Below are 27,735 nucleotides of genomic sequence, written 5' to 3'. Positions count from 1 at the left end.
TGGGGGGCAGAGTCATTGCGAAAGAGGAAAAAGTCTTAATCCATGAGCCTCTGAGGTGAACTCCCCTCCGAGGGAATCCAAGAAAGAAAAGTCCCCATCCATGCTCTCCTTCCATCTCAAGCATGCGCCAGGGAGATCACAAACTGTAAGGTAATGGGAGAGGGGAGACACAACACATAATGAGAATTGTTCAAATTACACGTCACGGTCAAAATCCTGCATCGGAGCGGCACTTTCTCTAGCCTTGCATCACGAACCAACCCGCTGAGTTCAAGTATAAAAGACTTGAATAAAGAAAATTGAAAAGCCGCTATTTGGTCAACTGTTTCATTGGAGCAGAGCATGACCATTGATGAAAAGGTAACTTTCAAAACGCCAGAGTAAATGGAGAAAAAATAAGAGGGGAAGAAAAAAAGCGAAAAGACATGACATTGACAATAGTCACAACACAGATGATAAACACCAAAAAGCTTTCGTTTCGATTAACCCGCTCCTCCAGTCCTTGAACCGGCACTTCCCCCGCCACCGCTACCTCCAGAATTATACCGGCGCAGCGGTCCTGCCGTAGTGCCGTACCCACTTCCACTTGAGCCCCGACTCCTGCTTCGCGGCCGACTCACCGGAATGATGGGGTGTTGCTGAGGTCTTGATGATTCGCCCGAAGACTGTCGACGCCGCCTCTAGCAATGGCGATAATGGTCAGCACCATAGGTGCAGGAACCATGACCATGAGCAAAGAAGAAGAAATGATGAGAAACATTGTGAGAAAAGAGATGCTCGTGAAAAAAGTCCAACCCATGCCCTGACACTTGAAAGTAGCAAAGCTGTATGACAAAGGGGAAGAGACAGGAAGAGAGCAGAATGGCAGAGAGAGAAAGAGATGCAATCATCGCTGACTTCTAGAAGTGCCTACCGAATTCTGCCTTTCATGATCCCGAGGTCTTTGGCCCTTCACCGGTGAGATCTCATCTTGTAATTTCAAGGCATCTAGCCGACTTTGGCTATCCTGCGTCATGGGGTCGATGTCGTCGGTTGGGTTCTTTGCAGCTGGCAAGTTTTCGGTTGCCGTGACAGTTTTGCTCTGTTGGGCCATTTCGGCAAGCTTGGCCCATTTGTCTTTTCGCAACCGCTGCCTGTCCTCGGCACTGTTCTGCATTTCGGTATACTCATGAGAACACTCATCAAAAAGCTGAGGGTTAATCTCCATGAAAAGCTTCATGGCGTTGTACACCATTCCATGGATCGTTCTAGCCAATATCAAATCAATACCGATCCTAAAAAGCTCCAAGTGCAATGGAAATTTGAGTGCTTACCGGTTCCAATGACCCTTTGAGTTCTCATATAAGGGAGCGAACATGATGGGGAGAATGATTTCGACGTTATCGCTGACCAAATTACAGAAGTACTCGTTGTTCCAGAAATACAAGGCACGTTCGGCAACCTACAAAAGAAGTTAAGCATAAAGCCTTCTTGCCGAAGCGACAAAATGGGAAAATTCAATACCTGAAAATGTGGGCTGGCAACAGATTTGGCCAGTTGTTGAAAAAGCGGTTCCTGAATTTTAGCAAACTCGGCAGGATCCATGACCTCGAAAATGTCCTCCACCTCGTTCAGGAACATGACCTCTTTTGTGCTGTTAACCTTGGGCCAAAACCGCAAAAGTCCAAGAACAACCTAGTACAGATCAACCACTGATCATAGAAGTAATATCCAGGGCAAAGGCCGTTACTTACGTCTTCAGTCAAACCAGCATCTTTTTCCAAGAATTGGACAATGCAATACGCCAATTGCGGATGATACATGCTCAGACTCTTGACCTTGTGCAAAGGAAGGAGCACGCGTGTCAGGAAGAGCTTGTGTTCCTCTTTAAGCGGTAGCGCAAATCCGTTGATGATTGAACCCAAAATTTCTAACAGCTCGGCAATTCCATTGAAACGCTCCGTTTCATAGGTGAATTGGAAGAAGACATTGTTGATGGACCGTCTGATGAAAGAGCGCAAGTTTAGAAATTTGCCATAGATGCGGTGCAAAGTGGTCTTAAGAAAATCGCGCTCGCGCGGATCTTCGGAGTCGAACAATTCAAGTAGCTGCAACATCAAGCGTTAGTATGGGTGTGCAGAAAACCAGTCTCCATCTGGAAGATCGAAAAAAGGCGTACCTGAAGGACAAATTGATGATCAATATAGGCTTTGGCAATGTTTGTATTGAAGTCTTGACTTTCGATGAATCGCAGGAAGAACTCGTAAACGACCTGTATATGCGGCCAAGCAACCTCTAGTACAGGTTCATCCTCTTCGGGATCGAAGGCTTCACCTTGGGGATTGACCGGCGGAGGAATTGGCCGAAAGAGGTTCTTGCTAAACATCTCAACCACACGAGGATACATGGGTTCGGTGATGACTTGTCGATTGTTGGCCACATAATCGAGCAGCTCATGGAGCGCTAGCCGTTTTATTTCCTTGGACTTCATATCACCGCTGGCGTCGTTGAAATCGAAGATGATGTTACATTGGTCAATCTTCTGCATGAACAGCTCCTGGCGCCGATTGGGCGGCACCTCGTGGAAACCTGGAAGCTTTTCGAGTTCCCGTTGTCGCTGATCAGAAATATCAAATCGAGAAGAATGTTGTCGTTTTGGTGTTCGGATGCCTTCTGGAACGTCCTTGGGAGTTGTCTGCAGCCGGTCAAAAAGTAGCGATTTTTGGCCAGCCTTGGGGGGGGCCAAGTCGCCAGGCATAGTCTCGGCGGCACCTGGGGGGGGGATGTGCTGAGAATGAAAAAAGGCGATGTTAGTAAATGTGACCCAAGAGAAAGCTGCGCTCCGGTAGAGGCACGAAAATCCATCTCGCCGGCTCACGCGTCTGTCCGCAATGGTGATCCACTTACAGGCGCACTCGGGCTGATAACGACACTCGGCGCCAACGGCAGCCCTTGTCGTCCAGGAGTACTTGGAGCTCCAGAAGGATTCGCAGCCCCTCCGGCCATTGCTTGCTGCTGGTTTATGTAGGAATGATTTTGAGAGGGGGCACCAGGAAGGCCAGCCTGCGGCGGCAGCGACTGGTGCACATGGTTACCTCCTGCTTGGGAGCCCTCATTGGGACCCACCGACTTATTCCGAGTATCGTTCACCGCAGTTGTCGAGGATGTGGGTGTGCCATGATTCGAACCGGAAGGAGACTGGGAGTGGACGGGCGTGTTGGAAGAACCATGAGAGGGTGAAGCCGTGCCAGATGACGAGTCCTTCTTTTTAGATGACTTGCTCGGATCTTTGGCTCTCGAAAGCTGTTGCCACAAATTGAGTCAGTGGCCGGGTAAAGGAACATGCACACGAGTGAGAAAGAGAGATGAGACAATGCACGAGGTGTACACTATCCGTAGGCTTTTGGTGTCGGGAAAAATGGAGGGGCAGGGGATACTTACAACCCTTTGCCTGAAACCCTTCATGGCGCAGAACTGCCTCTTTCGAGAGCCTACGCGCCAAAGAGCGGCGACGTGAAGACGCGCGGGTCAAGGGCGGAGATTGTCGAGCTGGGTCAGGAAAGGCAGCGAAGGGAGAGGATGTCGAGAGGAGCTCGAGAGAGGCCCAGGAAACCTCACGAGGAGTGGCAGGTTGTACACAACAATGCAATTGATGCTAAGCGAAGATGGGCTTGGATATGTTGTGGTGAACAGAAATGGCAGCAGAGAGAGCTCAAGTGGTGGTGGTTCCTCCGTCTGTCGACACCAGGGCCCACAAATGTGTCGATGGAGCTTCCGGGGGGTATTGGTGGGAAATGGAAAGGTTTCCGTGTTAGGGGGTGATGTCTGGCGCTCGGATGCTACGCTATATGTCGGAATGATGATCGTTAGTTTGGGAGGCGGCGGATGCGGGATCTCCAGCACTGCCAGTGATGCTACTACGTACCTGCCCAGGACCCTGTCTCTTCCTGTATTGAATGAAATCTTAATGTTGGGCTTTCTAGAGTGACATCTGTGCAGAATTGCGACACAATGTAAGCAGGCGGCTTGATTTGGTGGGGTTTGGGATTTGACTGTGGCTGTTGTGTCAGGGGAGCAATTATCTGAGGCGAGCTCCTCCTTGTCGGAACAGGCGTTGGTGTTTGCCCTGCTTGCTCAGTGTCACTTTGGGCGGTACTCACCAGAGAAAGGACCTCTCCACCTTTTACGTGTTTCGTGACGAGACGAGCAAAACGGGGGAGATGGAGAGTGAGGAACACAGACAGCTACATCCACATTGGAGTACAGCGAGAGAGACAGAGGACGAGCGAGCGAGAGAGCTGAGGTTGGACAAGTGACGGCAATTGTGCGGTGAAACTGAATTTGTCGGTTAGACCTCCGACACGCTACTATCTCCGCTAACAATTCTCCTCTCCATACGAGATATAATGTACGCTTGGCTTCCTCGACCATCAAAAGCATGGTAAAGTGATTGTATATTTTGCGAGGTTTTCTGCGTAATTTACAGTTGGTTTCGAATCTTTTTCTTTTTCTTTTTCTTTTTCTTTTTCAATCTAGCATGAAAGAATGCAAGATACGATCAAGTTGTTGTTTAGATCAAGTGAAAATCCAACATTAATTCGAGATCATTTTTCTTTTGATCATACAAAAGAGTATTAAAATATATCCCTGAACCAGGAGCAGGAGCATACTTCCAAACTAATATTCCTAATTCATGATTCAAAAAACTTAAAAAAAATCAATATTATTCCTAGATGCTCATTTATAAAAAGAAATTTCAAAATTTATGCGTCGCTATATTACCTGTTGCATTGCTTATAGTTATTCCACGTCCCCCCGCGACAAGTGATATGGTGATGATGACGACAAACGCTACCAGCTGTCAAAGTATGGCCGAGAGTTTTGAGTTAGCCAAGTACTTCTGAGTACTTTTAAATACCTGTTATCTCGACGCCAAAAGGCGTAATTATAAAGTTTCCAGTGGAGTCGACCCCCCCGAGCAAAACGCGCCGTCGACTTCTAGCGAGGTAACTCGGATTCGGTTAAATCGGCGACATCTCATTGCGGTGACAGAATATCTTGCAAGGTCGCGGCAGTTGCGGCGGACGACATATTCAAGTATTCAGATGATGCTTTCGCTCCCATTCTATTACAATTTCATTTGTGACGGTCGAACTTAGTCTTAGATGGCAAATATCTTTATTTAACCCCCATCCTCGCTCAAAATACCTCCACGCAATGTCCCGCCATCAAGTCGCTCCTTGGTTCTCAGTCCCAGACACAACTATCACTAGCGTTGAACATCCATGCATAATTCGAGATGTTGACAAGGCCATCGAAACTCTTGGCGGTAGCTCCGAGATTGAACAGGTCTGCCTTTTAAAATGATTTTTTTTATGTCTTTCTTTCCCGCACCGTGCCTCGAGCCAATTCGAGCACGTGACGCCCCATCTTCAGAGCGTTTTGCTAATTGTTTGATGATAGCTGGTGAGAGTCGACGGAATAAACAAAGGGTTGGCTGTCAATCTCAGGCCGAATGATTCTATGAGCAGACCAGCATATTCTCAGGCTGCTGACACAAACAACCTCTTGGTCAAAATTACTGTGCCAGCCAGGACAGGAAGAAAACGCAAGAGAGGATCCACAGAACCCTTTAACGCCTCAGAAGAGAGTTTAGATGAGCCTAAGCCTGTCAATGTCCCTCTAAATGGCCAACGGATGGTGTCTCCGCGTCGGCAAGCTGCATCGTCCACTGGATTTGTCAGCACCTCACGCATGCTAAGAAGCCTTCGTGATAACCCAGAGAGGTACAACGCAGAGCCTGTTGGAGTTATTGAGCAGACTCAACGGTTTCGAGGTGAGTCCCATGGCTAATTGTCATTTATCATACATCGACTCACAAGACTAGGCCTTGTGGACTTTCAGTATTCTACGAGTCAAAGCCCTTTCGTGCAGGAGCTGCGAAACCACATCACGCCTTTCGAATGTAAAGAACTCCTGAATGAGGTAGAATTTTTTCCGAGATCTATATACTAAATATGATCAGATCCGAAACTGAAAGAATATCGCTTCAACCTAAGTAAAGGATTCAAGCCTAACGGGGATCTGATTCCTCCACCAAACTTCACGCATTTCACCGTTCCTTTCAATTACTCGTAAGTGAAAGCAATTGCATCGTGCTGAAAATTCTCTAAGTTGACGAGCAATAGCTATCGACAGAATCCTTCAGTTAAATCCGCAATTGACAGCACGGGACGGGCCGTCACCATCAACACACAAAAGGCGGCTAAGGTGCTCACTCAATTGGTGTCTCATGAAGTGGCCCAAATACCCACAGCTCCCTCCGGAGACCTTCCCCCCATTGACACCGTGGATAACACTACCAAAAAGATATACGAGGAACTCAAAGAATTGCTTGATAGACGGCCGATCTGGACCCGCCGCGCTTTGACCAATAATGTAAGCAATAAGCAGCAATACCTGTACACCATTCGCCACGCCCTTCAGTACGTGGGCTACATGTTTCGTTCAGGACCATGGCGAGATGCAATAGTGAGGTTTGGGGTGGATCCTCGCACGGACCCAAAATACCGCGTTTATCAGACCATGATGTTCCAGTTCAACACAAAAGAAGATGAAGCCGGAGCAAAACAATGGGAGGATGCCCGGACAAAGTTTAACCGCACGACCAAGGGCAAAGAGGACACGTTAGACAGTCACATCTTTGATGGACGAAAAGTAATACAGGACGGCAAGGTCTGGCAGGTCTGCGATATAGCCGATCCGCTCATTGAATCTCTCCTTAAAACGACGAACTTGAGAAGGACATGCGATGTAAGCCCGTAAAGACTCGGACTCCTGACCGGCTGCCACTGATCCATTGAATAGAAAATCGACGGTTGGTATCACAATGGTACTTGGGCTAAGGCCCGCACGATTATGAAGAACAAAATCCGTATTCTGCTTCAAGGCGAAATTCCGTCAAATGATAGTTACAGCCGAATAGTAGACATGCCGGACATTATTGATGCGTCAAACCGGCACCAGACTGTCGTAGGACGGTACCAGGGCACGCCAAGGGAGGTTCAGATGGCCAGTGAGGTTAGAACCATGGCGAACACGTCGGGACCAGAAATGCGAACTTCGGCGCAGAGTACTGGGGCCGCCGAGGAGGAGCTACCTTCAACTCCTAAATTAAGGGTTCATTCACCAACAGAATTAGACGAAGGTTCATTGTCGATCGTGGACCCCCGCGTCACACAGACAATGCGGGAGTTGGACTCAGCATCAAATTCTATTGGACCTGACCATCAATCATGGCCGATAGCTGACGAGGGTGAAGTTGAAGCGGAGAGTGATGGTGAAGAGGATGGAAGTGATCTGGAGGAAGTCGATATTTACGACTCCTTAGGGACTCGGCCAGACGAGAATATCATGATGAATGTGTATGATGACAATGAGGAAGAGGCAGAAGGGAACGATGAAGCAGGCAGCTGTTACTCTGGCCCAATTCACTAAAATAGCGTACAGTTGTATAATATGCTCTGAGAGGGCAGGAAGTCGCCTTACAAGTTGCCAAACTATCTTCATTTTCTCGGGACTACGTCGCTGCAAGTGTGGCTGGGGGCTAAACCTTAGATAATAACTCGCTAGTACATTAAAGGCTAGCTTATCCGTTTCGCACTAAACCCGTTTGGATGTTCGGGGTCTCAGCGACTCCCCCGTCCAAAGAATCTGAATCCATTTCGCGACTGAGCCTCATCGCGTGCAGTGTGAGAAAGCTTAAGATTGAGGTGGTGCAAACCTGTTAACTCTTTGCTTCCTTGACTTTCTGCCGTTCTTTACTATTTTCATTCCACTTTTTGTTCACGAGCCTCTTTAAAGATTCAATCTCAAAACTATTTTCTTACGTTTACGTTTACGGTCGGTTTCGGCGCATTTCATTTTCACCTTCCTGTCCACCCTCCATACAGCCCATCAGCTCTCTCGGAACCCACCTCGCTGCTGGCGACGCCTGCCACTTTGAGCTTTCAATTCTCGAAAGCACATTGATGAGCGATGCATACCCAGAGAATAAGATAGGAACTCTATTTCCTGCGCGATACATAGCACAACCGGCCTGACGCCCGGGCAAAACCTGACTGCCCTGGTCTGCCGTCGCCGGACGCACTGCCGACACCATGGCCGAAAGAAAGATTGAAGACTTTGCCATGAGGCTCTCGGACCCCAACCTAGGTTCGCATGCACTTATCGCCGATTGATCGTGATTTTTGTCACCTCCCAATCACACTGACAGGACTCTAGATGTAAAACACAAGGTCAATGTCGCGACAGAGCTCCGAGATGCTGTCGAAGCCTTTACCTCACAAGGATCTCTGTATCCTACCTTTCTCAAGAAGCTCATGCCTATCCTCACAAAGCTGTTGGACGGACAACCTGTTTTTATAAGCACATCATGGGAGCAGGTCAGTAGTCCCCAGACGCTCTGAAACGTCGTGGATCCGCTAATGTGCCCGCCCTTTTAGAAACTTCGAAACTGTGTGCTCGAAATTATTCATCGCCTACCGATGACTCCGCCGGAAGCCCTCGAACCATATGCACCGGAGATCGTAGATCTCCTGATAGGCCTGGCTCGCGTGGAGAATGAAGAGAACGCTATCCTTTGCATGAGGACTATCATAAACTTCCAGCGGAATCAAACAAAGGTTTTGGGTGAGCGAGTTCAACCGTTCTTGGACCTTATCCAGGAAATGTTTGAGATGATGGAGCAAGCGGTCAAGGACACCTTCGACAATCCGGCTCAGGCTGCAACATCCGGGATTCCAGCTACGCCAAGCAATCCGCAAAATTTCCAGTCACCCCGACCCGGATCTCCGACAGCGTCGGTTTCAGACTTGGGCGTTGAGCAACAGACGACTCGACCTTTGGCAAAGGGTATGCAGTCCTTCAAGGTTTTGGCGGAGTGCCCCATTATTGTCGTATCTCTGTTCCAGTCCTATCGAAACTGTGTGAACAAGAATGTCAAACTTTTCGTGCCCCTGATTAAGAGCGTTTTGCTTCTACAGGCTAGGCCTCAAGAGCGCGCCCATGCTGAAGCCAGGGCCCAGGGCAAAATCTTTACCGGTGTTAGCCACGATATAAAAAATCGGACTGCCTTCGGAGATTTCATCACTGCACAAGTGAAGACGATGAGTTTCTTGGCTTATCTCTTACGAGCATACGCGCAGCAACTCTCCGACTTCTTGCCAGCACTCCCTGAGATTGTTGTTCGTCTCCTAAAGGACTGCCCTCGTGAGCGATCATCGGCCCGCAAGGAATTATTGGTAGCGATACGACATATCATCAATTTCAATTTTCGGAAGATTTTTCTCACCAAGATTGACGAGCTTCTCGATGAACGAGTGCTGATTGGGGACGGCTTGACTGTCTACGAGACAATGCGACCTTTAGCCTTTAGTATGCTCGCAGATTTGCTCCACCACCTCCGGGAATCTCTCTCCCGAGACCAAATCTGTCGAACAGTGGTCGTATATACAAAGAACTTACACGACGATTTCCCAGGAACTAGCTTTCAGACTATGAGCGCGAAGCTGTTACTGAACATGGCTGACTCTATCGCAAAGCTGGAGAATAAGCAGGATGCGCGGCATTTCCTCATAATGATTCTAGATTCCATAGCAGAGAAGTTTGCTGTGATGAACAGACAGTATCCGAACGCTGTCAAGCTTGCCAAGCAGTATGCCAATCAGCAGGAGGACCAGGTATCGGAAAATTACTTCGCGGATAAGGCGAACCCTCCTGATTGGGATGAGGTTGAAATCTTTAATGCTGTGCCCATTCGGACGTCTAATCCGCGGGACCGCGGCGCTGATCCCGTGACAGACAACAAATTCCTCTTCAAAAACCTTGTTAATGGGCTCAAAAACGTGTTCTATCAACTGAAGGCTTGCAACCCACAGCCGGAACCGATAGATCCGGCTAATGCGCCCCCAAATTGGCAGGAAGTATCCTATGGTTACAATGCCGAGGAAGTGGCTGTCATCACGAAGCTTTTCCGGGAGGGAGCTCATGTGTTTCGATACTACAGTCTTGAAAAGCCTCAATCGGAAACCCAGTACTCTTCGGCCCTTGAGTATCTCGCGACTCATTATATGGTACCCAATGGCAAGGAAGAAAAGGATCTCCTCGAGACTTTTGCTACTGTCTTTCACTCCATTGATCCGGCAATGTTTCACGAAGTTTTTCATTCAGAGATACCCAAGCTTTACGACATGATCTTTGAGCATACTGCTTTGCTCCACATAGCGCAATTTTTCCTCGCCAGCGAGGCCACCTCGCCAAGCTTTGCCGGGATGCTGTTGCAGTTTCTTATGAGTAGAATCGGCGACGTCGGCTCTGCCGATGTCAAAGTTTCGTCCGTTCTTCTACGACTTTTCAAACTCTCTTTCATGGCTGTGACGTTGTTTTCAACCCACAATGAGCAGGTACTTTTACCCCATGTGACGAAGATAGTGACCAAGTCAATTCAATTGTCCACCACAGCAGAGGAGCCGATCAATTATTTCTTGTTGCTTCGGTCGCTATTTAGAAGCATTGGAGGAGGTCGGTTTGAACACCTTTACAAAGAGATACTCCCTCTGCTTGAGATGCTTCTTGAGGTTCTGAACAACCTCCTCCTCGCTGCGCGAAAGCCTCAGGATCGCGATCTTTACGTGGAACTCTGTCTTACAGTACCTGCTCGACTTAGCAATCTCCTTCCACATCTCAGCTACCTGATGCGGCCGCTGGTAGTGGCACTACGCGCTGGTTCAGATCTCGTCGGACAGGGATTGCGAACTCTAGAGCTTTGCGTGGACAATTTAACTGCTGACTACCTTGATCCTATCATGGCCCCGGTCATCGATGAATTAATGACTGCACTTTGGGATCACTTGCGGCCGATGCCCTATAGTCACTTCCATGCCCATACGACGATGAGAATATTAGGAAAGCTCGGCGGACGTAACCGAAAATTTCTCAACGGACCTTCTCCACTGGACTTCAAGGAATATGCCGATGATGACTGCAGCATAGATATCAAATTGATTGGCACCAACAAAGAGCGAGCATTTCCTGCCGATCTCGGAATTGACGTTGCGTACGGAAAGCTCCTCGAAGTACCGAAGACGGCGGTCGCTAAAAAATCAGATGCTTATTATAAGCAGCAGGCTTTTAAGCTTTTGAGTTCTCAGCTGAAGCTCTATATTGGCTCTGATAGCCTTCCAGAAGATTTTGCCCGCCTGGTGAGGCTTCAAGTTGACGATCTCTTGGAAGCAAAGTATGATATTGGGCCGGATATCTTCGCAAAGTCTGAACGTGACAAGTCCATGCACAAGAAAAGCGCAGAAGAGCAGACGCTGAAGAAACTTTTGAAAGCGTGCCTCGTAGCCTGCACAATAGTGGAGACCGAAGAGGCTGCCACGTCTCTGATAACGGACGTTTGCCGGCATTTCACCATTTTGGAAGTTGGCAGGGCCTCAGCTCAAGCAAGGCATCTCCGAAAGCCGTTCGACGTTAAATCTGGCGAAGGGCCAGTATACGTTGATAGCAGGATTCTAGCAGATGCCTTCGTCGAGTCATTATCTTCAGAAAATGCTGCTATCCGAGATGTCACGGTTGAGGCTATTCGAACCGTTTTCGATTGCGTCGTGGTGCTCTTCGGTTCTGTCGAAAAGGTCTCAAAGCTTCCGTTCTTCCTTCATTTGGCACGGACGTTTTGTCAAAGCTGCCATGAAGAGGAATGGTTTACGAAAGCAGGAGGTAGTCTTGGGATCGATGTTTTCGCAACAAAGATAGATCTGGGAGATGCTTGGATGGCTGATCGTCAAGTTGAATTCGTGCGCGCTTTGATGTACGTCATTAAAGATGTGCCTCAGGATTTACCGGCAAGCGTCCGGGTGCAGGCCCAAAAGACCCTTGAGGTCTTGCTGGGACGATGCAATAAGAGCATGTCCAAGGATGACTTCAAGTCTCCGCAAAGCCGACTTTACAATCTGTGTGGCCTGCTTATCTATGAGCTAGCCCATTTGAACAAACATGTGAGAGAGGCAGCCCAGAAAGGCTTCACGATCATGGCGGAAGCCTTGAACGTAAAGGTACATGAGCTCATGATACCTGTAAAAGACAGGCTGTTACAGCCTATCTACAACAAGCCCCTCCGAGCACTTCCTTTTGCTGTACAAATCGGCTATATTGATGCAATTTCCTTCTGTTTGGGCCTCCAACATGAAATAGTCGAATTCAACGATCAGCTGAATCGCCTTTTAATGGAGTCCCTTGCCCTGGCAGACGCAGATGATGAAAGCTTAGCTACAAAGCCAAATGAGCAGCGGACAGCAGAGTCCATTATCAGTCTCAGGGTATCGTGTATCCGCTTGTTATCTATGGCAATGGGTTTCGCTGAATTCGGCAACTCACCGGCCAATCCAAGTCGACCCAGGATCATCGCCGTTTTCTTCAAGTCTCTCTATTCTAAATCGCCAGAAGTTATCGATGCTGCAAATGCAGGTCTCAAAGGCGTTCTCACGATGACGAATAAGCTTCCGAAAGATCTGCTCCAGAATGGACTCCGCCCGATATTGATGAATTTGCAGGATCCGAAGCGATTAAGCGTTGCTGGATTGGATGGTCTGGCAAGGCTGCTGACGCTGCTTACAAACTATTTCAAGGTCGAAATTGGTTCGAGACTCTTGGATCATATGCGCACCATTGCGGATCAAAATGCGCTGCAAAAGATCTCCTTCACATTGGTCGAGCAGAATCCGAGTATGAAGGTCGTAGCAGCCATACTCAATATCTTCCATCTTCTCCCTCCGGCCGCCATCACATTCATGGAAGGGCTTGTAAACAAAGTGCTGGAACTCGAAGAGAAACTCCGCCGGACTACTTACAGCCCTTTCCGCGAACCTCTTGTCAAGTATCTCAATCGATACCCCAAAGAAACTTGGAGCTTTTTCTCGGCCCGACTGCATGAGATGAAATATGGACGCCTCCTCGCGCAGATCCTTGAGGACAGTGCAAGCGCACCACTTCGAGACTACATCTCCGGAGAAATTGATGGCCTGATAGGATGCTCCTTTGACATCCAGGATGCTGACAGACGTGCATATGCCACTGTGAATACGATACATATCATTCATTCTATCACCATCTGTTCCGGTGCAAAGTCGCTCCTCTCGCACGATAGCTTGAGACATCGACTTTTGATGGTCGGAAAGGAGTTGCATGACAGATTAAGAAGAGATACATTGCCAGCACCCTTGCGATTGCCAGTCGACCAGAGTGGTGAGCAGCTGATGTCCATATTTGCTCACTACCTCGCTGGCGCGCAGCGAAACCTCGATCTACTCTTGGAGATAATTGAGGCCATCACTTCTAATGAGCTCAAGCCCAGCCATTCTTTCTTCAAGTATATTTACGACCACATCATCTCAAGCGACTCCCTTGAGTACTGGCGAGTTATTGTCTTGCGGTGTATGGATCTTTACGCTGATCGATCGGTCTCACAAAGGGCAAAAGCTTTTGCCTTCCATTACTTGGTAAACCCCATTTTCGCAACAGATATTAAACGAAATTGGAGCAAAGAACCTACTCCAAAAGTGTCTCGATTTTTGGACAAGGCAATGACAGAAGCGATTCACAATAAACTGTGGCGACCACAGCTGGGTGATATTTCAGAAGACAGCGGCCAACCTGGGGTTGATCACGCCCGCATGGAGTTGCTCCAGCTTTCAGCGATGCTGATCAAATATCATCACAATCTCGTTCAGGATGCTCGAAAAGATGTCATCAAGTTTGGATGGAACTATATTCGACTTGATGATATCATCAACAAACATGCAGCCTACGTGTTGATCGGCTACTTCATCGCCCACTACGAGACCCCATCCAAGATCGTGGTGCAGATCTACGTGGCATTGCTTCGAGCCCATCAAAATGAAGGCCGCTCTCTTGTCACACAGGCCCTTGAATTAATTGCTCCAGTCCTTCCAAAACGGGTTGCCAAGGGTAATGATCCTCGCGCTCCAATCTGGGCAAAACTGCCGAGAAGAATCCTGTCCGAAGAGATCTCCAACTTGCAGCAGCTGATGAGTATCTTCCAATTTGTGGCTCGGCATCCTGACTTGTTCTATGAGGCAAGGGAACACTTTGCCCCACTCATCGTTCAATCGCTCTCTAAGATAGCGCCGCCGCCTAATCCATCTGCGGATAGCAAGAAACTTGCTCTCAACCTCATCAGTCTTATTTGGCAGTGGGAAGAACGGAGGGTTCGGGGGCCTAGCTCTCCTTTCCCACGTGGACCATCTGAGTCCCCGCAGTTAAAGAAGCGCAAACTTGATGGAACGCAAGTTGTTAGTTCGCCGGCTACTTCACTATCAGCTCAATCAGGAAGCGAGCGAGCTGAATATGTTCTCCCTGCGCCGCTCAGGATGATCCTCATAAAATATCTTGTTCAGCTGATCAGCACGCTCCCCGAACGATATCCGGTGCCTTCTGCTAGGGCTAGGGATCCACTTCCCTATGCATTGCAAGTGTCCGCCACTAATGACATGTGCAAGAAAGCTCTTCGTTTGCTGCATGACCTCTTAGGCTCGGAGTTTTGGGGAGACCTAGACACTGATCTTTTCCCGAAAGTCACAGAAGCTATATTGACTTCGGATAAGATCGATAAACCGGACGAGAAGGTTCTGACAAGTATTATCAATTCTTTACAAATAGTGAGAATTCTCGTAAACTCGAAGTCGGACGAGTGGTTGGTATCGCACGTGCCGCAACTTCAGAAATTGCTGGAAAGATCGCTTCGATCCGACAATCCGGAAGTACAGGATTGTCTGCATGCAGCAGCAGAAGAGACTTCTCCCGAACGGGAGCTCAAACCGCTCGTTAGGTGCATCCTTGATGCCATTCCTGATGAAACTCCGGAAGAAGATGAGCCAGACCCGGAAGCAACAAGCTCTGGATTTATTGCCTTCCTATCCGCCATCGCGACTGAAATGCTTTCCGCAGGCAATTTGGTGTCTAGCATCAATATTCTCTGGACCCTTGCGCACCGGAAGCCCTCGGAGCTCGATCAGCACATCCCTCAAGTCATGAAGGCACTCCAACAATTATCGAAGGATCATCTTGCAGCGTACAACGTTGTTCCAGGACAAAACGCAGGCCCTGCAGCAGCTCGAACCGGCGAAGCCTCGGCAAACAATGGCCCTGACCCCCATGAAATAGAAATCCAGACAAACCTTACACTCAAGGCTATTGAAATGACGGCACTGCGCATGTCTGCACTTGGGGATCAACGGCGGCCCTTTTTGAGTGTTCTTGCTTCCCTTCTTGAGAAGTCACAAAGCATTCCACTTTGTCTGAAGATCCTTGATATGGCGGAGTCGTGGGTTTTCAGATCCAACGAGACTTTCCCTACCCTTAAAGAGAAAACGGCAGTGCTCCATAAAATGCTGCTCTTCGAATCGAGATCAGATCCGACATTACTAATGAAATTTTTGAACCTGGTGATACGCATCTACGAGGACCAAAAGATCAAGCGTACGGAACTCACTGTCAGACTGGAGCATGCCTTCCTGGTTGGGACGAGAGCGCAGGATATCGAAATGCGCAATCGTTTCATGGCAATATTCGATGCGAGCCTCAGCCGAACGGCGCAGGCAAGGCTGAGCTATGTCCTGACCTCGCAGAATTGGGACACCCTTGCGGATTCTTTCTGGATCGCACAAGCCTCTCAACTGATCCTAGGAGCGGTGGAGAAGGGAACTCCAGCTTCGCTCCATGCAGATGACCTGAAGACATTTCCAGCATCTGTGTTATTCGGCCCCTATGCCAATGATCATCGCAAGGATAACATAATGCTTGATGATAAGTTTGAAGAGCTCATAGCCGGCTCTAGGCGATTCTGCAGCGAACTTGGTGAGATTAAGGCTCGCGACCTTATTGAGCCATTAAGTCAATTGCAGCATACAGATGTCAATCTTTCCCATCGGCTATGGGTTTCATTGTTTCCTATTTGTTGGGCTGCAATGTCAAAGGATGATCGTCTGGACCTTAAAAAGGGGATTGTGTCTCTGCTTACGAAAGAATACCACCAGCGGCAAGTCGATAAACGTCCCAATGTGGTACAGGCACTGCTTGAAGGTGTCGCGCGGACAAAGCCGAGATTCAGCCTTCCGCCGCATGTGATGAAGTTCCTTAGCAGAACTTACGATGCCTGGTATACGGCAGCTTGCTCACTAGAGGAAGACGCACTAAATCCAGTTATCGACACTCCTGCGGTTCGTGAGAGCACTCTCGACGCTCTGGTGGAAGTGTACGCCGGCCTTCAAGAGGACGATCTTTTCTACGGTCTTTGGCGGAGACGATGCCAATTTGTTGAGACAAATGCTGGCCTATCCTACGAACAAAATGGAATGTGGGATAAAGCCCAGCAGCTCTACGAAGCGGCGCAGATTAAGGCACGTATTGGCACCATTCCTTTCTCGCAAGGAGAGTATATGCTGTGGGAAGATCATTGGGTACTTTGCGCACAAAAGCTGCAGCAGTGGGAGATTTTGAGCGACTTTGCCAAGCACGAAAACTTCAATGATCTCTTACTCGAATCAGCTTGGCGCAATCTTGAAACATGGACGACCAGCGAAAACCGAGAGCAGTTAGAATCCATCATAAAGGCCGTCTCGGATGCACCTACGCCGAGAAGAGTGTTTTTCCAAGCCTTTATGTCTCTGCTTAAGCTTCATAATAAATCGGAGAATGACTTCAATAGAATCTGCGATGAGGCTATGCAGCTCTCAATTCGCAAGTGGCACCAACTGCCCAAACGCATTACGAATGCTCACATTCCAATTTTACAAAACTTCCAGCAGCTTGTGGAGCTTCACGATGCCAGCGTCATCTGTGCCAGTCTTGCTTCTACCACGCAGCAGAATCTCGATACGAAGTCGCAAGAGCTGAAACTCCTTCTGGGCACGTGGCGGGATCGTTTGCCCAACGTCTGGGACGACATTAATTCATGGCAGGATCTTGTAACCTGGCGACAGCACGTTTTCCAGCTTATCAACGGCACCTACCTCACCCTGCTCCCACCGCAACAGAGCTCTGCGACTGGCAATTCTTATGCGTATAGAGGGTACCATGAGACGGCGTGGATTATCAATAGATTTGCCCATGTCGCGCGCAAGCATCAACTGCCGGAAGTCTGCATAAACCAGCTGAGCAGGATCTATACCCTTCCAAATATTGAAATACAGGAGGCGTTCCTCAAGCTCCGAGAGCAAGCGAAGTGCCATTATCAGAATCGCAATGAGCTTACTAGCGGTCTTGATGTGATCAATAATACCAACCTGAACTATTTTGGACAACAGCAAAAAGCTGAGTTTTTCACTCTCAAAGGCATGTTCCTGGCGAAACTGAACCACAAGGAAGAGGCGAATGAGGCCTTTGGAACTGCGCTCTACTACGACATCCGACTACCAAAGGCCTGGGCTGAGTGGGGTCACTACAACGACAATCTTTTCAAAGAAGAGCCAACTAATATGGAACGAGCCGCGGCAGCTGTCAGCTGCTATCTGGAAGCAGCTGGTCTTTTCAAGAGTGCGAAATCTCGAAAGATGATTAGCCGAATTCTATGGCTCTTGAGTTTGGACGATGCGGAAGGAAAAGTGCACCAAGCGTTTGAAAATTTTAAGGGAGAAACGCCCGTTTGGTACTGGATCACTTTCATCCCGCAACTCCTGACCAGCCTGTCCCATAGAGAAGCACGGATTTCACGAGCAATCCTAGTAAAGATTGCAAAGATTTATCCACAAGCGTTATATTTCCTGCTCCGTACCAGCCGCGAGGACATGTTAGTTATCAAGAAACAGCAGGAGCAAAGGCAGGAGAAGATAAATCGGGCTATGCAAGCGGCAGGCCAAACTCCAAAATCCGGACCGCTGGCGAACAAGCCGAATCTGCAGCCCAATGGCGTCCCCAGACCACCGGCGCCGGCTACTGATGCGGCGCATATGGCACCACAAGCTCCTAATGGTGAGTCGCCTTGTTGTTATCATATACTTTCAGGACCTTTTCCTAACAGGCATTTAGGTGTTATGGCACAGCCTGGATTGCCAGGCCAAGTCACCCCTTCCGCGCAACCGGCACAGCCCGCGCAGCCGATGCAATCTGGACAGGCTCCACAACCTGCACACCCTGGACAACAATCAGGTCAGCCTGGACAGGGCGGTCAACCAATGCACCCGGCCCAAGCAGCCCAGGCACCACCGAATCAGACCGACCAGCAAGGCGGCCAGCAGACGCCAGCACAGCCAGCGCCCAAAAAGCCATGGGAACTGACGGAGGAGATCATGGCCGTGCTTAAGACTGCATTCCCGCTTCTTGCGCTTTCCATGGAGACAATGGTGGACCAAATTCAAAAGCATTTCAAATGCCCACCGGATGAAGATGCTTACCGCCTAATTGTTGCGCTATTGAACGATGGCTTATCCGTTAGTCAAACATATTTTCCCCAACATTCTGATAGCGTAACTGACAAGAACAAGTATGTTGGTCGAATGCCAGCGTCGTACGCACAAGACGTTAAGCTTCCCCCTGCTACTGAAGCAAATATTACCCGGTTTGCAGAAACGATATTGCCAGCTCACATTCGCAAGTCGTTTGAAGCCGACTTTGTAGCCAAGAAACCAACAATGTTCGAGTATATTCAGAAGCTTCGAAAATGGCGTGACAAATTTGAAGAGAAACTTGACCGCCGACCCTCTCAGCAGAGTCTCGAATCGTTTAGTCCTCATCTCAGTGAGTTCCGGTTTCAGAAATTCGACGAGGTCGAAGTTCCAGGACAGTACCTGCAGCACCGCGACAAGAACCAAGACTTCATTCGTATCGAGCGATTTTTGCCGAATGTGGACCTCGTGCGAGGTATCGGGGTTTGCCACCGCCGACTTAAGATCCGTGGACATGATGGAAGTATTCATCAGTTCGCTATCCAACATCCTGCAGCGAGACACTGTAGGCGAGAAGAAAGGATATTGCAACTCTTCAGGATTTTCAATGGGGTACTCGCGAAGAGAAAGGAAAGTCGACGCCGGAACCTCACATTCCACCTTCCTTTGATGATACCACTTGCTCCGCACATCCGCATGGTGCAAGACGACCCTTCGTACATTCCTCTTCAAGGTATTTTTGAGGATCACTGTAGAAGACACGGAATGAACAAGGATGAGCCTATTCTCTTCACAATGGAGAAGCTCCGTGCTCTGACGGACATGAAGAGCAGCGTAAGTTACACTTCACCCACTTAGTAAACAGGTCTTGAGTACTAACGACTACAAAAGAGATACCCCGATCATTCCATGAATTTGCGAATGGAAGCCTACACCGCCATTCAAGACAAATGGGTTCCAAACAATCTCGTGCTTGAATATTTCCAGCATATTTACCCCAACTTCGCCGATTTTTGGCTCTTCCGTCGTCAATTCTCGTACCAACTTGCAGCTCTTACATTCATGACTTACATTATGCATATGAACAACCGCTACCCCCACAAGATGTTTATATCCAGGGCAACGGGCAATATCTGGGGCGCCGAACTTATTCCCGCCATGGCTGCGGGCAAGGCATTCTTCCATAATCCCGAACCTGTGCCATTCCGTCTCACGCCAAATCTTCAGACGACGATGGGCCCCATTGCCATGGAAGGTATCTTCTCTTGCGCTGTCATGGCTATTGCTCGATGCCTGACCGAGCCCGAATTTGAGCTCGAGCAGCATCTAAGCATCTTTGTGCGGGACGAAATGATATTCTGGTTCACCCAGCAGCACCGTAGCGGCTTGCAGGAAAACCAACTGCGGGAGACTGTTCAGATGAACAGTGACATTATCGTCAAGAAAGCAGTCAGCCTTGCGCAACCGCCAGTGGGAAATCTTCCTGCGAACCAGACAATTATTGACCTCGTTTCTCGTGCAACCAACCCCATGCATCTGGCCCAAAGTGACGCACTTTGGATGCCATACCTCTAGATTTGCCTTTGTCTCATTTCTATCGCGATTTTCAAGCCTTCCACGTTTCCCATGTTCCTTTCCCGTTACAGTTTCCATGTTATAGCTCATTCAGACACTGGGCTTTCTTCTTTTTCTATTTGGATGTAAGGCACCTAGGACAAATTTCTCCTGGTACAATGGCGTAATTTGGAGAAAAGGGATTCTAATTGTTTCGATAAAAGGCGCTCACGGCATCGCTCCAGGCGACTCTACCAATTTTCCTGTTCAGTACGTCAAAGACTTTTACAAAAGCACGTCGTGCAGGACAATTTGTGTTTTATAATTCTGTTATTTAGATATGCCCGAAAATGATCTGTAAATTAGTGAAGAATGGCAAAACAATACACCACATAAAGGTGCAAAGTGGCAGATATAAAGAGCCTGAGATTAGGACACCATTGATACCCTATTCCTGTGAACGCCTCCTTCCGAGTTTCAACCAACACCGCAAATTCGGAAATCAAAAGAAAAGATTGACGCGCCATCTCGACTAAACCAACGCAGGCTTCTTTTTGATCCCCAACGCGGCCGAGAAATCCTTTTTCTTCTTTGGCGCACGCCTAAACGTCGGCGCTGGCGTCTGGTCTTCCACCTTCTTTTCCACCTCTTCTCCATTCGTCCCATTCACTTCCTTGCCCTTGCCCTTGCCCTTGCCATTCAAAACACCTCCATCGACTTCTGGGCTGTCATTCGACCCGTCTCTGCCCTCTTCTTCCTCCTCTCCTAACCGCCTAACCCGATCCCCATCCTCTGTCATGAAAGCTCGTCTGGCTAGTTCCTCGTCCTCCATATCTTGCCGTCTCTGCCAATCATCAATCTCATCTCTCACACCGACGAGGCCTTCCTCTGCACGATTAGACCTCTCGTTGCGTGCATTTCGGGTACGTATTTCATCGAGAGCATCAGCAATGGCCATTTCGCGCTTCGCATCCGTGGTCTTGTTCTCCAGCTCGGCCATGGCATTGCGCTCTTTTTCCTCTTCCTCTTCTTGCTCTTCGCGCTCTAGCCTATCCAATCGTTCCTCCTCCGTCTCCTCTTTATGCGTCTGATCCCGCCACGGCTCAAAATTTCGCTTCGCTCCCCGCTCGCACGTGTAGTCCATGTTCTTGGGATCCGTCTTGAATGTGATTTCTCCCGAACAACGCGTGCACCGAATATAGAACCGGAAAATGGGTATGCTGTAATACTTTTCCTCGGTCGTCTCTTTTCGTGCGTTGAACTTGCGTCCCTTGTAGATGTATTCTCCGCACATAGTGCAGCGCATGGAAAAGGGCGCCATCAGACGTACAGTCTGTGACTTCGGCCCACTGTCCTTGGGCTTGCGCACCCGCTTGATCGCCGACGGGTCGAAGTCGGGAGGGTAGTATTTCGTAAGAACTTTACGTTCGGACATGGTGGCTGTTCAGCGATAGCTGGAAGAATTACTGGTTTGAGAGGAATGAAGCTGGTATTGCTTGCTTTGGAAAGTTAAAGTTCGGGAGACGACCGGTCTGCGGAAAGGAAGAGGAAGTTTGTATATTAGAAACGGTTGGTTGCAGGCGCTTCTTCGGTAAAAGACGAGAGAATGGTCTGTAGAGGTGACAGAATGAGAGTCGTTCGTATGGCAGCCGTGATGGAGGCCTTCCCGGTGGTATTTGTGGAATCGTAGTGGTGAGGATGAAGTTGGAGATGATGCTTTGGGGGTTTAAGCGTTCTAGTGGCGGAAGATTGGTGTGATAAGATGGATGAGATAAGACTGGCAGTACAGGTGGTTACCCTACGCGGGGAAGCAGCGCGCAGACCAAAATAAACGTGTTTGGGCTATCCGGTCTAGAGGTGTTTGAAGTTCCATGACGATTTAGTTGTGGAGCAGAAAAAAACATTTCTGAAGTTGCCGTGGGCTCTGTAATTGCGGAAATTTGTCTGCTTGAGTTCTTCCGGCATCCTAATGCCCCATAACCATGGAGCGCTTTCTGAGGGAATGGAGGCAGGACGCCCTAAACAAACACCAATATGAATCCGCAGTCTTCATTGGCGACAAGCTTTTGGCTCTAACCAGTGCGTATGCAACATCGCAGATATCTTTACTACGATAATATGCTAATACTTCTGCTCCTAAATATTAGATAATGATAAGGATGCATTCTGGCTTGCTCAAGTCCATTTCTCAACAGGGAACTACACTCGCGCTCAAAGCTTCCTCGCACGACAAGATCTCGTGGCACGTAATCCGTCATGTCGATATCTTTCGGCGCACTGCTTTATAAAGCAAGGAAGATTCGAAGAAGCTCTTACAGTTCTCGGCGAGAAGAACCCTACGCACCTCATCTCTACAGCCGGCAACAGCAGAAGAAAACTGTTGCACGCGGAGAGCAGCCTGCGCAACGGTAGCACCCGCCATACGAAGACAGCGCACCGCTCAGCGCGCGTGGACCGCAGCGAGGAGAGGGATCGCGAAGATATTGCAAATATCCGATTTGAAGCGGCCATGTGCTTCTTACGAGGGATCTGCTACGCCAAGCAGAATGCTTTTGACAGGGCCAAGGAATGCTACAAGGATGCTGTCCGGATAGATGTTCAATGCTTTGAGGCATTCGACCAGCTGATGAAGAATTGTCTCATGTCACCGGATGAAGAATGGGCGTTTCTCGAGTCACTCGATTTTGACTCCATCTCCGTTGGTGACGATAGTTCAAGTTCACAAGAAGCTGCAGAATTTACGAGGATGCTCTATACCACTCGACTTTCGAAATACAAGAATCCAGCACAATTTGCAACAGCCACTGAGACTCTCTCCACACATTACAACCTCGCATCGAACCCAGATCTCCTCTTAGCCAAGGCCGAGCTCCTCTTCACCCAATGCCGGTTCAAAGAAGCCCTCGCCATAACAGAGTCCATTTTGGCAACGGATCGATATAATTTTAGCATATACCCTCTTCACCTAGCCTGTCTGCATGAACTCAACCAAACAAACGCCCTGTTCCTCATCTCGCATGATCTAGCAGACCACCACCCAGAAGAACCGTGCTCCTGGCTCGCCGTCGGCGTGTATTATCTCACCACCAACAAAATAGCAGAAGCACGACGCTTCTTTTCCAAAGCTTCCATGATGGACCCACACTTTGGCCCAGCATGGATTGGTTTCGCGCATACTTTTGCTGCCGAAGGCGAGCACGACCAGGCCATATCTGCCTATTCGACCGCCGCACGACTCTTCCAGGGAACCCACCTCCCTCAGCTCTTCCTCGGCATGCAAAACCTCCAACTAAACAATATGACCCTCGCGCAGGAGTATCTCAACACAGCCTACCAACTATGTAAAACAGATCCACTACTTCTCAATGAGCTTGGCGTTGTCTTCTACCACCAAGAACATTTTCTCGAAGCCGTCAACGTCTTCAGACAAGCCCTCCATATTGCCAAGGAAATCGATTCAGATCCTCGCGCCTGGGTTGCTACTCGCGCCAACCTCGCCCACGCCTATCGTCGAATGGGTCGTCTGCGCGAAGCCCTAATCGAGTTCGATGAAGTCTTGCGCGAAGGCGGGCGAGATGCGGGCATTTTCTGCGCAAAGGGTCTCGTGCTACTCGAACTGGGCCGCAGCTGGGAATCTGTGGTCGCATTACACGAGGCGCTCGCAATTAGTCCCCAAGACCCCGTTGCTACAGAGCTGCTTGGCAAAGCGCTCGACGAAAGCGCAAGTGTGACTTGGGACGACGCTGCAGTCGAAGAAGAGTTTCAAGGTCTCATGAGCGAGCGCCGAAAGGAAGTCGAGTTGGGCCGCCGATCAAGAGCGGCGGTGGCAGCGCAAAAGGCAGCAGAACGACAAAGAGCAGCAGCAGCAGCAGCAATCCCATCGTCATCATCAGCCCGAGCTTCAAGAGAAATGCCTCCTCCACGTCATTCGTCGGCGGGTAGGGGTAGATCAAGTCATGCCGCGCGTTCATCAATCGCGTCGTCTTCTTTTTCGTCGTCCGTGGTGGATCCAATGAATCCTGCTACCGATGGCGATGGGAGTATGATGATGATGAGTGACGAGGAGTACTGATTATGGCAGGGGACGGTCGAATCTGGAAATGGGCCAGGCGCTTGCGGCGTTATGATACTATGAGTTCTTCTCCTACTTTCTACTTTGCTGTATCTTCTCTTTTCCTTCCTCCGGGGTTTCTTCCTCTATTTTCACTTCCCCTTTTCATTTTTTTCTCCCTTCTCTCTTTAGCCGAGCTTTGTTTTTGTATACTTGCAGCGAGTCACGTCTCATCAACATCATCACCATCATCATCATATCCGCGCCTTTGATACAAAGCAATGAAACATCTCAAATAATTCCCTTTCACACGTATAAGTCCGAGATTTCTTCATCATTGCTATTCTTTCTATCATTCTATTTCAATCATCGCCAAAAAAAAAAAACAGAATATCCGAGTATATTGGTTATCCAACGCCAATGCTAACCAGAAAACCGCCCAAATTCATCGAGGAGACCAAAATCCCACACATCGATTCGCCAAAGCTGTTCTAAAAAGGAAATCTATATCCCACTGTCGATCTGATCTACTTTATGCCCCTGAGTGTATTTGTCCCACGCCTTGCACGTCTGGTCCATAATGCCTGGAAGCTCAGGATTATAAAACTCCCCTGGCCTCTCGACAATCTGCATCGTATATCCCGTGGCCGAATGCCACGCGATATGGCAATGGTATGACCAGATTCCCGGATTGTCTGCCGTGAACTGGATGACGAGATGCCCGTAGCGCGGCAGCGTGTGGATGTCTCGCCGCACGGGGTTTGTCGGGTTTATTATCGTTTTGCCGTCCCACGGGCCTTGGCCTGCTGAGAGAACGGCCTATTTGCGGTATTAGCTTTCCATTTTCGATTGAGTTCATTTCGATTATTATATTATATTCTATTTGGTTTGTTCTTTCTTTTATGCCTCGTATGACATGACTTGAAGATGAAAAGGGCAGGGCGGGAAAACTGAGAAAACTTACAAAGCTATGGCCGTGCAAATGCATTGGATGCGGAGATTGGTATACCGTGTTCATGACGATGCGGACGGTCTTGCTCTTGCCCATGTTCCAGACCATCCACTCTGGGTCGGGATATGAAAAATTACCTTGATTCGCCAGCATAAGAACCGGGTCATTGTAGTCTGTGTACTGCGTGCGATTGTTGATTGTCCAAATATGAGACCCCGTGGCGTTGGTGACCAGATCGACTTCGACAGTGACGGTGATGTCGGGCTCAGGGTCAATCGGAATAGGTGCCCATGGGACAGTCATGTGTAGTGGATCCTGTTTCAGTGGACTTCGGTGTCAGCTTATTTCGTCTTGGTCTTGATCTCGGCACCTTTCACAAGAATGCTACTGACGAAGAAAAAATGAAGATGATGGAGGAGGAAGACGCGAAAAATAGTAACTAGGTTCGACGCACATTCTGACAGAGAACATCCTTCCTATCAGCAACAGCCGCAGCAGCGCTCTTCTCTGTTTTGGGAAGCGTGAATTCACTTGCATCATCGTAGAGAACTACGGCAAGTGCATTAGTTGTCGTTGAAACAGAACAATTCAGGGAGATCGTAGAGCGCATCCAGTACGCGTCGAGTGGTTCCTCTGGTGCTGTGACCAAGACGTCCGTTCGCTGACCAGAATGCAGGGTGATAACGTCTGCTTCGTAGGGAATCAACGGCGTAAAGTCGTTTGCAATAACCTGCATAGCGTGTCCATCGATGCTGAAATGTAGCAAAGCCGCCGCGCCAGCGTTGATCAGGCGGAGCCTGTGAGTTTTGCCGCTTTGGAAATTGAATTTGGCAAGTCCGGCGTTGGGAAAGCAAGTAGAATTGGCTGGTGCCATGGAACAGTTGTAGTTGTTTTTGCCATTGATGAGGGTGTTGTCAGACGAAGGGACGAAGACCTTAAAGTCTGGGTTAGTACCAGCAACGTCTTCGATAACGGAGAAATAGTCCCGGTGGTAGTAGTCTCCTAATACTACGGGCCCAATGTCGATGTCGTAGGGGACGTGTTTTGGACCGTAGATGATCATGGGCCCGAAAGCACCTGCGGTGTATTGTGCTGAGAAATGGGAATGATACCATGATGTCCCATAGACGTCGGCTCTGAAACGATAGGTAAATGAATTTCCTGGGGCAATAGGGCATTGGGAGACACCGGGAACTCCGTCAGACCACTGTGTGCCGTTTTGAGATAAACCGTGCCAGTGCATTGATGTGCCCTCAGACGGCCCAGAGATTTGGTTGTGCACTGTGACTTCAAGCATGTCTCCCCAGTTGGCTTCGATAGCTGGGCCGGGGAATTGGCCATTGATGTAAATTCCGGATTTTTCTAAGAATGTTTAGCAGGCATACATCTTGAATTATAATGCGGATAGAATGGGTGTATATTCGGGACTACTCTACCAAAACCATCTGGTGCCAGCACCCCTCGAGATACTGTCAAGTTGTAATATCGCGTAATTCCTGTACTAGGAATATCTGCGTGAGGATCAATTTTCGCTGTGCGGTTTCCCCATGGAAATTGGTCGGTGGTCTTCTGGGATATTAGCAATGAAAACAATGTGGAAGGAAGAAAATCTCTTGTTTTTGACAGATTTGCTCACGTTTGAAGGAAGAAAGTCGGGAAATCCAGGAATTTCGACAACGCTTGACGGTGAGAATGATGGCGGAAGCGATGGTATGAGAGACGGTAAAAGAGTGCTGTCAAGTCAGTATAGCCCGCCTCATGGAATGAAATAGCCCCTTAAAACCATCATTAATCTGAGAACTTACCCAATAGGACCGCCAGGAAGCACCGAGGAAAGGCTGTCAGTCTAGTTAGTATTCAACTCATTCCATCGAGGTGATTCGAATATCCTTTATAGTACTTGCCTTAGAGCCTCTGTTATATTCCGTAAAACTCCCATTGCCAGTAACTTCAGAAAGAAAAGACTTTTTTGACTGAATGAAACTTTAGGAACTTGAAGAGAGAAACGTCCTCTATTTATGCTATCTGGAGTTTCCAGGTGGCAAACTAAAACCCTCAGCCTTCCCCGCTTTTCTTTGATATCTTGCATTTAGTTGGACCATGTGGTGGCAAATACAGAGGAATAGACTGATACTGAAGCACGTTATAGCCACGTTGGCTATAGAAATCTGCAAAGTGGCAATCTTAGGGTTGAGGGTGGTTACATTCGGATCATACCATCCGAGCTTGAGATTCAATCAGATGCGGGGAGCTTATCACACTATTTACTAAGATCTTATTTCATATTCTAGATGCCCGCGAGTTGCGCTATATCGGAGGGTTTCAAATTGTTGAAATCTGTCATCTATCAAGTTTTCGAACGAGTACAACATCCAGGTTTAAAATTGTGGGATGAAAGCTTTACGTTTTAGCTATAACGTATATATGGTGGCATTATCGGAGATTCAATAATGAAAGTCTATCTAAGAATGAAATAAACGGCATCTTCGAATTTGGAGACAAATTTTACGGCTTGCAGAAGTACATGTTGATGACCACAGACTCACGATTGTAGGAAGAGAATAGAGAATGAAAGAAATTCGTGATCCCACATATTTGCGAGTTGACATGAGACAACTGTTATCTCCTCCCACCTTTGGAATCAATGGAAATGTCTGAAATTGATAAAACTGCACGTTTGAATTTAGCGTACGAAACGCTTTTCCGAATATCTTTTAATCTCGTACTTACATTGTTCGTCT

General features: G+C 48.5%; 6 protein-coding genes across 6 annotated transcripts; 3 read left to right on the top strand and 3 right to left on the bottom strand.

The window, feature by feature from the left end:
* Nucleotides 1-618: 618 nt before the first annotated feature.
* On the bottom strand, nucleotides 619-3,631 carry L228DRAFT_23872 (protein phosphatase 2A regulatory B subunit). Its single transcript, XM_018331072.1, has 7 exons — nucleotides 3,421-3,631; nucleotides 2,887-3,282; nucleotides 2,159-2,767; nucleotides 1,734-2,087; nucleotides 1,504-1,674; nucleotides 1,314-1,441; nucleotides 619-1,247 (listed from the first exon to the last, which is right to left on the bottom strand). Exons 1-7 carry the CDS (start codon nucleotides 3,442-3,444, stop codon nucleotides 887-889), a joined length of 2,043 nt encoding a protein of 680 aa, XP_018185743.1. The 5' UTR covers nucleotides 3,445-3,631; the 3' UTR covers nucleotides 619-886.
* Nucleotides 3,632-5,094: 1,463 nt separating this feature from the next.
* On the top strand, nucleotides 5,095-7,642 carry L228DRAFT_262871 (hypothetical protein). The gene is made up of 6 exons (XM_018334449.1): nucleotides 5,095-5,328; nucleotides 5,443-5,815; nucleotides 5,867-5,944; nucleotides 6,005-6,113; nucleotides 6,168-6,792; nucleotides 6,847-7,642. Exons 1-6 carry the CDS (start codon nucleotides 5,197-5,199, stop codon nucleotides 7,474-7,476), a joined length of 1,947 nt encoding a protein of 648 aa, XP_018185742.1. The 5' UTR covers nucleotides 5,095-5,196; the 3' UTR covers nucleotides 7,477-7,642.
* Nucleotides 7,643-8,138: 496 nt separating this feature from the next.
* On the top strand, nucleotides 8,139-20,012 carry L228DRAFT_256708 (putative histone acetylase complex subunit Paf400; the record flags this gene model as incomplete). The annotated part of the gene is made up of 9 exons (XM_018333937.1): nucleotides 8,139-8,193; nucleotides 8,263-8,423; nucleotides 8,484-13,645; nucleotides 13,682-13,844; nucleotides 13,878-18,028; nucleotides 18,082-18,113; nucleotides 18,202-18,482; nucleotides 18,537-19,271; nucleotides 19,329-20,012. The coding sequence occupies 9 exons, from the start codon at nucleotides 8,139-8,141 to the stop codon at nucleotides 20,010-20,012; spliced, it is 11,424 nt and encodes a 3,807-aa protein (XP_018185741.1).
* Nucleotides 20,013-20,099: 87 nt separating this feature from the next.
* Nucleotides 20,100-21,710, bottom strand: L228DRAFT_249859 (DUF572-domain-containing protein). Its single transcript, XM_018333184.1, has one exon. The coding sequence runs from the start codon at nucleotides 21,424-21,426 to the stop codon at nucleotides 20,524-20,526; it is 903 nt and encodes a 300-aa protein (XP_018185740.1). The 5' UTR covers nucleotides 21,427-21,710; the 3' UTR covers nucleotides 20,100-20,523.
* Nucleotides 21,711-21,973: 263 nt separating this feature from the next.
* L228DRAFT_284917 (cell division cycle protein-like protein) lies at nucleotides 21,974-24,311 on the top strand (the record flags this gene model as incomplete). The annotated part of the gene is made up of 2 exons (XM_018336278.1): nucleotides 21,974-22,070; nucleotides 22,139-24,311. 2 exons carry the CDS (start codon nucleotides 21,974-21,976, stop codon nucleotides 24,061-24,063), a joined length of 2,022 nt encoding a protein of 673 aa, XP_018185739.1. The 3' UTR covers nucleotides 24,064-24,311.
* A 98-nt stretch (nucleotides 24,312-24,409) lies between these two features.
* Nucleotides 24,410-26,968, bottom strand: L228DRAFT_249858 (multicopper oxidase). Its single transcript, XM_018333183.1, has 7 exons — nucleotides 26,899-26,968; nucleotides 26,800-26,832; nucleotides 26,631-26,727; nucleotides 26,431-26,560; nucleotides 25,449-26,356; nucleotides 25,007-25,309; nucleotides 24,410-24,861 (listed from the first exon to the last, which is right to left on the bottom strand). The coding sequence occupies exons 1-7, from the start codon at nucleotides 26,931-26,933 to the stop codon at nucleotides 24,547-24,549; spliced, it is 1,821 nt and encodes a 606-aa protein (XP_018185738.1). The 5' UTR covers nucleotides 26,934-26,968; the 3' UTR covers nucleotides 24,410-24,546.
* Nucleotides 26,969-27,735: the final 767 nt, after the last annotated feature.

Source organism: Xylona heveae (genome assembly GCF_001619985.1).
Source record: "Xylona heveae TC161 unplaced genomic scaffold L228scaffold_10, whole genome shotgun sequence".
Lineage (NCBI taxonomy): Eukaryota > Fungi > Ascomycota > Xylonomycetes > Xylonales > Xylonaceae > Xylona > Xylona heveae.
The sequence above is the reverse complement of the archived record's forward strand: the minus strand, read 5'-3'. Positions and strand labels throughout refer to the sequence as shown.